We start from the raw sequence: 11945 nt of genomic DNA on the forward strand, positions 1-11945 counted from the left end.
AGCTGTAGTCTCTGAATCAGAGAGGACTGTGGGAGAGGAGAAGGTATTCTGGATGTTGTAGTCCCTCTGTTAGAAATGGAGACACTGAAAACAGTCAGAGGAGAACACAGCAGAGATCAGGGAGAGAGTACAGTACTGAACACTGAGACCCCAGCCAGACTGTCAGAGGAGAACACAGCAGAGATCAGGGAGAGAGTGCAGTACTGAACACTGAACACTGAGACCCCAGCCAGACTGAGAGTCAGAGGAGAACACAGCAGAGATATAAAATAGCTTTTATTGACTCTTCACGTGAGAGGTGCTGAGTATTGCAGGAATGATGGCGTGTTTCCAGTCCTGACGTCTGCAGAAAACTCCAACATTATAATCCTGGAGAACCTCACTCTCATCGTCGCCTCCGGTCTCTGAAAGAGGGTGCAGTATGTGTGGAATTAATGAGGTTCGCTGCAGCCTGCTGGTCTTTCTGTAGGAGGGAATTATGGGAGCTGTAGTCTCTGAATCAGAGAGGACTGTGGGAGAGGAGAAGGTATTCTGGATGTTGTAGTCCCTCTGTTAGAAATGGAGACACTGAAGACAGACACTGGTCTTCAAGACAGACGGACATCTCTGTCTCTACTCTTTCTCTCGGAATTGACACAGATGCAGGTCAGGAATGAGCAACAGCGAGCCCCTCAGATCCCACTCCGGAAAGGGATGTTGGTCCCAGACATCTGTCGCTCATAGTCTTCATCAAACATCTCAGACTGAGAGGGAGAGAAGTGATTGACCCAGTCACCCACCTCTCCTGGAGAGAGAGAGAGAGAGAGAGAGAGAGAGAGAGAGAGAGAGAGAGAGAGAGAGAGAGGTTAATACACTGACTGGACACTCCAGTACATTAACACTGCACTGAGAGAGAGAGGGGTTAATACACACACACTGACTGGACACTCCAGTACATTAACACTGCACTGAGAGAGAGAGGGGTTAATACACACACACTGACTGGACACTCCAGTACATTAACACTGCACTGAGAGAGAGAGGGGTTAATACACACACACTGACTGAGAGACACTGACCTTTCCTCATGAAGGGGGAGATAGAGGGGTCCATCACACTATGAGGGATGAAGGTGTAGTTGGTCATTGGATTCTCCTTCATGCTCTGGAAGGAAGTGAGGTCAACGATCTTGTCGATGACATCATCAGGCAGTGACCGACCCAGATACTCCATAATACGAACTACCTCACGCCGAGGATTCTGGGAATATACACACGATATACAGACAGGAGAGAGAGAAGGGGGTCAGTACAGACAGACAGGAGGGAGAGAGAGAGAGGGGTCACTACAGACAGACAGGAGAGAGAGAGAGAGGGGTCAGTATAGAGAGACAGGAGAGAGAGAGAGAGGGGTCACTACAGACAGACAGGAGAGAGAGAGAGGGGTCAGTACAGACAGACAGGAGAGAGAGGGTTCAGTACAGACAGACAGGAGAGAGAGAGGGGTCAGTGCTGTTTGATCTGTCCAGTGAGAGGAAGGGTCCACTGCTACTCTTCCAGTAAGGGGTCAGTGAGTGGTGGACAGTGCTGGGGTCACTCTCCTCCAGAGTCCTACCTCCTTCATGTCTTCATAGAAGAGGAAGAGGATGTTCCTGATGTCCTTCTGCTGCCAGTAACCCTTCACATGATCATACCAGGAGCCCCAGGACACTGAGAGACAGACAGGCACACAGGGAGAGAGAGGGTGAGACAAGCACACAGAGAGAGAGACAGGGAGAGACAGGCACACAGGGAGAGAGAGGGTGAGACAGGCACACAGGGAGAGAGAGACAGGGAGAGACAGGAACACAGAGAGAGAGAGAAAGGGAGAGACAGGCACACAGGGAGAGAGAGGGTGAGACAGGGAGAGAGGGGTTGAGTCAGGTACACGGGGAAAGAGAGAGAGACAGGCACACAGGGAGAGAAAGAGGGTGAGACAGGCACACAGAGAAAGAGACAGGGAGAGGCAGGAACACAAAGAGGGAGAGACAGGAACACGATGAGAGAGAGGGTGAGACAGGCCTTGCTCTTACTGACAGTGTCCTGGGATCTGTACTGACCAGCGGACTGGACACCCCTACTCTTACTGACAGTGTCCTGGGATCTGTACTGACCAGCGGACTGGACACCCCTACTCTTACTGACAGTGTCCTGGGGTCTGTACTGACCAACAGTCAGGACACCCCTGCTCTTACTGACAGTGTCCTGGGGTCTGTACTGACCAACAGTCAGGACACCCCTACTCTTACTGACAGTGTCCTGGGGTCTGTACTGACCAGCGGACTGGACACCCCTACTCTTACCGACAGTGTCCTGGGATCTGTACCGACCAGCGGACTGGACACCCCTACTCTTACCGACAGTGTCCTGGGATCTGTACCGACCAGCGGACTGGACACCCCTACTCTTACCGACAGTGTCCTGGGGTCTGTACCGACCAGCGGACTGGACACCCCTACTCTTACCGACAGTGTCCTGGGATCTGTACCGACCAGCGGACTGGACACCCCTACTCTTACCGACAGTGTCCTGGGCTCTGTACCGACCAGCGGACTGGACACCCCTGCTCTTACCGACAGTGTCCTGGGATCTGTACCGACCAGCGGACTGGACACCCCTACTCTTACCGACAGTGTCCTGGGGTCTGTACCGACCAGCGGACTGGACACCCCTACTCTTACCGACAGTGTCCTGGGGTCTGTACCGACCAGCGGACTGGACACCCCTACTCTTACCGACAGTGTCCTGGGGTCTGTACCGACCAGCGGACTGGACACCCCTACTCTTACCGACAGTGTCCTGGGATCTGTACCGACCAGCGGACTGGACACCCCTACTCTTACCGACAGTGTCCTGGGATCTGTACCGACCAGCGGACTGGACACCCCTACTCTTACTGACAGTGTCCTGGGATCTGTACTGACCAGCGGACTGGACACCCCTACTCTTACTGACAGTGTCCTGGGGTCTGTACTGACCAGCGGACTGGACACCCCTACTCTTACTGACAGTGTCCTGGGATCTGTACTGACCAGCGGACTGGACACCCCTACTCTTACTGACAGTGTCCTGGGATCTGTACTGACCAGCGGACTGGACACCCCTACTCTTACTGACAGTGTCCTGGGATCTGTACTGACCAGCAGTAAGGACACCCCTACTCTTACTGACAGTGTCCTGGGATCTGTACTGACCAGCGGACTGGACACCCCTACTCTTACTGACAGTGTCCTGGGATCTGTACTGACCAGCGGACTGGACACCCCTACTCTTACTGACAGTGTCCTGGGATCTGTACTGACCAGCGGACTGGACACCCCTACTCTTACTGACAGTGTCCTGGGATCTGTACTGACCAGCGGACTGGACACCCCTACTCTTACTGACAGTGTCCTGGGGTCTGTACTGACCAGCGGACTGGACACCCCTACTCTTACTGACAGTGTCCTGGGATCTGTACTGACCAGCGGACTGGACACCCCTACTCTTACTGACAGTGTCCTGGGGTCTGTACTGACCAGCGGACTGGACACCCCTACTCTTACTGACAGTGTCCTGGGATCTGTACTGACCAGCGGACTGGACACCCCTACTCTTACTGACAGTGTCCTGGGATCTGTACTGACCAGCGGACTGGACACCCCTACTCTTACTGACAGTGTCCTGGGGTCTGTACTGACCAGCGGACTGGACACCCCTACTCTTACTGACAGTGTCCTGGGGTCTGTACTGACCAGCGGACTGGACACCCCTACTCTTACTGACAGTGTCCTGGGATCTGTACTGACCAGCGGACTGGACACCCCTACTCTTACTGACAGTGTCCTGGGATCTGTACTGACCAGCGGACTGGACACCCCTACTCTTACTGACAGTGTCCTGGGATCTGTACTGACCAGCGGACTGGACACCCCTACTCTTACTGACAGTGTCCTGGGGTCTGTACTGACCAGCGGACTGGACACCCCTACTCTTACTGACAGTGTCCTGGGATCTGTACTGACCAGCGGACTGGACACCCCTACTCTTACTGACAGTGTCCTGGGATCTGTACTGACCAGCGGACTGGACACCCCTACTCTTACTGACAGTGTCCTGGGGTCTGTACTGACCAACGGACTGGACACCCCTACTCTTACTGACAGTGTCCTGGGATCTGTACTGACCAGCGGACTGGACACCCCTACTCTTACTGACAGTGTCCTGGGGTCTGTACTGACCAGCGGACTGGACACCCCTACTCTTACTGACAGTGTCCTGGGATCTGTACTGACCAGCGGACTGGACACCCCTACTCTTACTGACAGTGTCCTGGGATCTGTACTGACCAGCGGACTGGACACCCCTACTCTTGGTGACAGTGTCCTGGGATCTGTACTGATCAATACTGACAGTGTCCTGGGATCTGTACTGATCAATACTGACAGTGTCCTGATCAGTACAGCTCCTACAACGATGTATCCCAGGTTGTCCTGGATTGGAGATTTCTGCAGCACAACAGATCCAGACTTAGGGAGCTCATTGAGCCTTGGAAGGGTTCTGACCTCTAACCACACTGAACGCCCCCTCAACACAACAAGCTGCCCACTCACACAGCAACACACACACACTGCGGTCGCACTGGGCTGATGTACTGCCCCCTGGTGGGGGAGAGAAGACACTACTTGTCTGGACAGGCTGTGAGCACCACCCAGAGGTCTGAGCAGCTCAGCAGCTTTTTACACTGATGAAGAGCATGACGGAGAGGAAGAGGACCGTACATTCTCCCCTCATGAACTTGAGGATGTACTGATCCCAGGGGCCCGGTTCTGGCTGAGTCTTGTTCATCCTGTCGAAGTGGAAATAGGAGACCAGGTTATCCTTCGCATTGCGAGCCACATAGATCACCTGTAAGAGAGAGAGAGGGGTTAATACAGACACACTGACTGGACACTCCAGTACATTAACACTGCACTGAGAGAGAGAGGGGTTAATACAGACACACTGACTGGACACTCCAGTACATTAACACTGCACTGAGAGAGAGAGAGGGGTTAATACAGACACACTGACTGGACACTCCAGTACATTAACACTGCACTGAGAGAGAGAGGGGTTAATACAGACACACTGACTGGACACTCCAGTACATTAACACTGCACTGAGAGAGAGAGGGGTTAATACACACACACTGACTGGACACTCCAGTACACTAACACTGCACTGAGAGAGAGGGGTTAATACACACACACTGACTGGACACTCCAGTACATTAACACTGCACTGAGAGAGAGGGGTTAATACACACACACTGACTGGACACTCCAGTACATTAACACTGCACTGAGAGAGAGAGGGGTTAATACAGACACACTGACTGGACACTCCAGTACATTAACACTGCACTGAGAGAGAGAGGGGTTAATACAGACACACTGACTGGACACTCCAGTACATTAACACTGCACTGAGAGAGAGAGAGGGGTTCATACACACACACTGACTGGAGACTCCAGTACATCAACACTGCACTGAGAGAGAGAGGGGTTAATACAGACACACTGACTGGACACTCCAGTACATTAACACTGCACTGAGAGAGAGAGGGGTTAATACACACACTGACTGGACACTCCAGTACATTAACACTGCACTGAGAGAGAGAGGGGTTAATACAGACACACTGACTGGACACTCCAGTACATTAACACTGCACTGAGAGAGAGAGGGGTTAATACACACACACTGACTGGACACTCCAGTACATTAACACTGCACTGAGAGAGAGAGGGGTTCATACAGACACACTGACTGGACACTCCAGTACATTAACACTGCACTGAGAGAGAGAGAGGGGTTCATACACACACACTGACTGGACACTCCAGTACATTAACACTGCACTGAGAGAGAGAGAGGGGTTAATACAGACACACTGACTGGACACTCCAGTACATTAACACTACACTGAGAGAGAGAGGGGTTAATACAGACACACTGACTGGACACTCCAGTACATTAACACTGCACTGAGAGAGAGAGAGGGGTTAATACAGACACACTGACTGGACACTCCAGTACATTAACACTGCACTGAGAGAGAGAGGGGTTAATACAGACACACTGACTGGACACTCCAGTACATTAACACTGCACTGAGAGAGAGAGGGGTTAATACAGACACACTGACTGGACACTCCAGTACATTAACACTGCACTGAGAGAGAGAGGGGTTCATACAGACACACTGACTGGACACTCCAGTACATTAACACTGCACTGAGAGAGAGGGGTTAATACAGACACACTGACTGGACACTCCAGTACATTAACACTGCACTGAGAGAGAGAGGGGTTAATACACACTGACTGGACACTCCAGTACATTAACACTGTATGAGAGAGAGAGGGGTTAATTCAGACACACTGACTGGACACTCCAGTACATTAACACTGCACTGAGAGAGAGAGGGGTTAATACACACACACTGACTGGACACTCCAGTACATTAACACTGCACTGAGAGAGAGAGGGGTTAATACAGACACACTGACTGGACACTCCAGTACATTAACACTGCAGTGAGAGAGAGAGGGGTTAATACAGACACACTGACTGGGGTCAGTCTCTCTGTCTCTCACCTTGCACCTGTTTTCCCAGAATGCTTTGGGCACCAGCTGCAGTGGGAGGTGAGTCTTGATGACTCTGGGTGGAGACAGGTTTCTGAGCAGCTCCAGTCCTGCAGGCAGGACACAGTACAGAGACAGACATATATACAGTATACAGTATACACCACTACACACTGTTATACACAGGGAGAGACACACACAGTACTGAGACAGAGATGTATATACACCACTACACACTGTTATACACAGGGAGAGACACACACAGTACTGAGACAGAGAGATATATACACCACTACACACTGTTACACACAGGGAGAGACACACACAGTACTGAGACAGAGATATATATACACCACTACACACTGTTATACACAGGGAGAGACACACACAGTACTGAGACAGAGAGATATATACACCACTACACACTGTTACACACAGGGAGAGACACACACAGTACTGAGACAGAGATATATATACACCACTACACACTGTTATACACAGGGAGAGACACACACAGTACTGAGACAGAGATGTATATACACCACTACACACTGTTATACACAGGGAGAGACACACAGTACTGAGACAGAGATATATATACACCACTACACACTGTTATACACAGGGAGAGACACACACAGTACTGAGACAGAGATGTATATACACCACTACACACTGTTATACACAGGGAGAGACACACACAGTACTGAGACAGAGATATATATACACCACTACACACTGTTATACACAGGGAGAGACACACACAGTACAGTACACACAGTACAGACACACTCAGTACAGTACAGTACACACATTACAGTACAGACACTCACAGTACAGACACTCACAGTACAGACACTCACAAAGTACAGACACAGTCAGTACAGTACAGACACACACAGTACAGACACAGTACAGACACTCACAGTACAGACAGACACACACAGTACAGACACATTCAGTACAGTACAGACACACTCAGTACAGACACACACAGTACAGTACAGACACTCACAGTACAGACACAGTACAGTACAGACACACTCAGACACAGTACAGACACTCACAGGACAGTACAGACACACTCAGTACAGACACTCACAGTACAGTACAGACACACACAGTACAGTACAGACACACTCAGTACAGACACTCACAGTACAGTACAGACACACTCAGTACAGACACTCACAGTACAGACACACACAGTACAGTACAGACACACTCAGTACAGACACAGTACAGACACTCACAGTAAAGTACAGACACACACAGTACAGTACAGACACACACAGTACAGACACTCACAGTACAGACACACACAGTACAGTACAGACACACACAGTACAGACACAGTACAGACACACACAGTACAGTACAGACACTCACAGTACAGACACACTCAGTACAGACACACACAGTACAGACACTCACAGTAAAGTACAGACACACTCAGTACAGACACACACAGTACAGTACAGACACACACAGTACAGACACTCACAGTACAGACACACACAGTATAGACACACACAGTACAGTACAGACACTCACAGTAAAGACACACTCAGTACAGACACTCACAGTACAGACACACACAGTACAGTACAGACACACTCAGTACAGACACACACAGTACAGTACAGACACACACAGTACAGACACAGTATAGACACACACAGTACAGTACAGACACTCACAGTACAGACACACACAGTACAGTACAGACACACACAGTACAGACACAGACAGTACAGTACAGACACTCACAGTACAGACACACACAGTACAGTACAGACACACACAGTACAGACACAGTATAGACACACACAGTACAGTACAGACACTCACAGTACAGACACACACAGTACAGTACAGACACACACAGTACAGACACAGTATAGACACACACAGTACAGTACAGACACACACAGTACAGACACACACAGTACAGTACAGACACTCACAGTACAGACACACTCAGTACAGACACTCACAGTACAGTACAGACACACACAGTACAGACACAGTATAGACACACACAGTACAGTACAGACACACTCAGTACAGACACACACAGTACAGTACAGACACTCACAGTACAGACACACTCAGTACAGACACTCACAGTACAGTACAGACACACACAGTACAGACACAGTATAGACACACACAGTACAGTACAGACACTCACAGTACAGACACACACAGTACAGTACAGACACTCACAGTACAGTACAGACACACTCAGTACAGACACTCACAGCACAGACACACACAGTACAGTACAGACACACACAGTACAGTACAGACACTCACAGTACAGACACACACAGTACAGACACACTCAGTACAGACACGCTCACTACCTGAGGGGATGGGTGGAGGGGAGGTGATCTCTAGAAAGGGTATCCTCACTGCAATGGGGGTCTGTTGACAGATCTCTGCATCTCCATCATGCAGAATCAGATCGACAATCTCCTGAGTCCAGGTCGTGCCTGAGAGACAGACAGGCGGTCAGTCAAGGTGTGTGTGGTCAGTCAGGGTTCCAGTGTGGCCAGCGGTCAGTCAGTGTGTCAGTGGTCAGTGGCCAGTGGTCAGTCAGTGTGTCAGTGTGTCAGTGGTCAGTGTATCAGTGTGTTAGCGGTCAGTCAGTGTGTCAGTGTGTCAGTGTGTCAGTGGTCAGTGTGTCAGTGTATCAGTGTGTCAGCGGTCAGTCAGTGTGTCAGTGGTCAGTCAGTGTGTCAGCGTGTCAGTGTGTCAGTGTGTCAGTGTTTCAGTGGTCAGTGTGTCAGTCAGTGTATCAGTGTGTCAGCGGTCAGTCAGTGTATCAGTGTGTCAGTCAGTGGTCAGTGGTCGGTCAGTGTGTCAGCGGTCAGTCAGTGTGTCAGTGTATCAGTATGTCAGTCAGTGGTCAGTGGTCAGTCAGTGTGTCAGTGGTCAGTGTGTCAGCGGTCAGTCAGTGTGTCAGTGTATCAGTCAGTGTGTCAGCGGTCAGTCAGTGTATCAGTGGTCAGTGGTCAGTCAGTGTGTCAGTGGTCAGTGTGTCAGCGGTCAGTCAGTGTGTCAGTGTATCAGTCAGTGTGTCAGCGGTCAGTCAGTGTATCAGTGGTCAGTGGTCAGTCAGTGTGTCTGCGGTCAGTGGTCAGTGTGTCAGCGGTCAGCGGGTGTCTTGCCTGCTTTGGGGTAGGTGGCGATGAGGAGGTCCGAGGGGTCAGGGCTGAAGGCCGAGATGCTGTCCCAGCTGTCTGCGATCAGGCTCATCAGAGGGACGCCCGCCACTGGCCGCAGGGGGAAGCGATACAGACTGTCCCCAGCCTGCTGGATGGCCTGCGAGTAGCTCAGCTTGTCCTCCATCATGTCCTGGGACTGACCGTCTCTCTGGAGCAGAGCGCAGACTGTCAGGAGCAGAACTGACCTGTGTCTGCCTGTCTCTCTCTGTCCCCTCTGTCTGTCTGTCTCTCTGTCCCCTGTGTCTGCAAGTTTGTCTCTCTCTGTCTCTCTGTCTCTCTGTCTCTCTGTCCCCTGTGTCTGTCTGTCTCTCTGTCCCCTGAGTCTGTCTGTACCTGTATCTCCTCTGTCTCTCTCTGTCCCCAGTGTCTGTCTGTACCTGTATCTCCTCTGTCTCTCTCTGTCCCCAGTGTCTGCGAGTCTGTCTCTCTGTCCCCTGTGTCTGTCTGTCTGTACCTGTATCTCCTCTGTCTCTCTCTGTTGCTGTAGAATCTCGTCTCTGAGGCTCCAGTAACGGCTCACTCATTACCTCAGAGCTCTGTGTGTTTTTCTTCTCCGAGTTCAATGTCCAAAACAGTCACACCCCCCACACACACACACTATCCGGCTGAGCTTCCTGAAACCCGAGACCTGTCAAGGGAGGAACCGAACTCTTCCGGAGCAGGAACACTGGCCTCTCTCAGGACACAGCTGGGTGAGACACTCCAGTCAGCACGAGAGGCCCTATTTACCAAGAGAGGGGTGGGGGTGGGGAACAAGCTGATACCCTGACTTCTCTCCAGACACAGCTGGGTGAGACACTCCAGTCAGGACAGGACACTGCTGTACACAGAGAGGGGTGGGGGTGTGGAACCAGCTGATACCCTGACTTCTCTCCAGACACAGCTGGGTGAGACACTCCAGTCAGGACAGGAGACACTACTGTACACAGAGAGGGGTGGGGGTGGGGAACAAGCTGATACCCTGACTTCTCTCCAGACACAGCTGGGTGAGACACTCCAGTCAGGACAGGACACTGCTGTACACAGAGAGGGGTGGGGGTGTGGAACCAGCTGATACCCTGACTGCTCTCCAGACACAGCTGGGTGAGACACTCCAGTCAGGACAGGAGACACTACTGTACACAGAGAGGGGTGGGGGTGGGGAACAAGCTGATACCCTGACTGCTCTCCAGACACAGCTGGGTGAGACACTCCAGTCAGGACAGGACACTGCTGTTCACAGAGAGGGGTGGGGGTGGGGAACAAGCTGATACCCTGACTGCTCTCCAGACACAGCTGGGTGAGACACTCCAGTCAGGACAGGAGTCACTGCTGTACACAGAGAGGGGTGGGGGTGGGGAACAAGCTGATACCCTGACTTCTCTCCAGACACAGCTGGGTGAGACACTCCAGTCAGGACAGGACACTGCTGTACACAGAGAGGGGTGGGGGTGGGGAACAAGCTGATACCCTGACTTCTCTCCAGACACAGCTGGGTGAGACACTCCAGTCAGGACAGGACACTGCTGTACACAGAGAGGGGTGGGGGTGGGGAACAAGCTGATACCCTGACTGCTCTCCAGACACAGCTGGGTGAGAAACTCCAGTCAGGACAGGAGACACTACTGTACACAGAGAGGGGTGGGGGTGGGGAACAAGCTGATACCCTGACTTCTCTCCAGACACAGCTGGGTGAGACACTCCAGTCAGGACAGGAGACACTACTGTACACAGAGAGGGGTGGGGGTGGGGAACAAGCTGATACCCTGACTGCTCTCCAGACACAGCTGGGTGAGACACTCCAGTCAGGACAGGAGACACTACTGTACACAGAGAGGGGTGGGGGTGGGGAACAAGCTGATACCCTGACTTCTCTCCAGACACAGCTGGGTGAGACACTCCAGTCAGGACAGGACACTGCTGTACACAGAGAGGGGTGGGGGTGGGGAACAAGCGGATACCCTGACTGCTCTCCAGACACAGCTGGGTGAGACACTCCAGTCAGGACAGGAGACACTACTGTACACAGAGAGGGGTGGGGGTGGGGAACAAGCGGATACCCTGACTGCTCTCCAGACACAGCTGGGTGAGACACTCCAGTCAGGA

The 11945-nt window shown here is 51.7% G+C and overlaps 1 protein-coding gene across 3 annotated transcripts; it reads right to left on the reverse strand.

Moving 5' to 3' along the window:
• Positions 1–263: 263 nt before the first annotated feature.
• LOC148834081 (sulfotransferase 1C2-like) lies at positions 264–10405 on the reverse strand. 3 transcript variants are annotated; one of them, XM_088917813.1, is made up of 8 exons: positions 10388–10405; positions 9804–10008; positions 8997–9125; positions 6640–6737; positions 4778–4904; positions 1594–1688; positions 1059–1239; positions 264–784 (listed from the first exon to the last, which is right to left on the reverse strand). In XM_088917813.1, exons 2-8 carry the CDS (start codon positions 9985–9987, stop codon positions 672–674), a joined length of 927 nt encoding a protein of 308 aa, XP_088773939.1. In that variant the 5' UTR covers positions 9988–10008; positions 10388–10405; the 3' UTR covers positions 264–671. The 3 variants fall into 3 exon arrangements, with proteins under 3 accessions (XP_088773939.1, XP_088773938.1, XP_088773937.1); XM_088917812.1 differs by having other exon boundaries at positions 10315–10388; XM_088917811.1 differs by lacking the exon at positions 10388–10405 and adding an exon at positions 10194–10301.
• Positions 10406–11945: the final 1540 nt, after the last annotated feature.

This window comes from Atractosteus spatula, chromosome 5, assembly GCF_055471065.1.
Source record: "Atractosteus spatula isolate fAtrSpa1 chromosome 5, fAtrSpa1.hap1, whole genome shotgun sequence".
NCBI lineage: Eukaryota > Metazoa > Chordata > Actinopteri > Semionotiformes > Lepisosteidae > Atractosteus > Atractosteus spatula.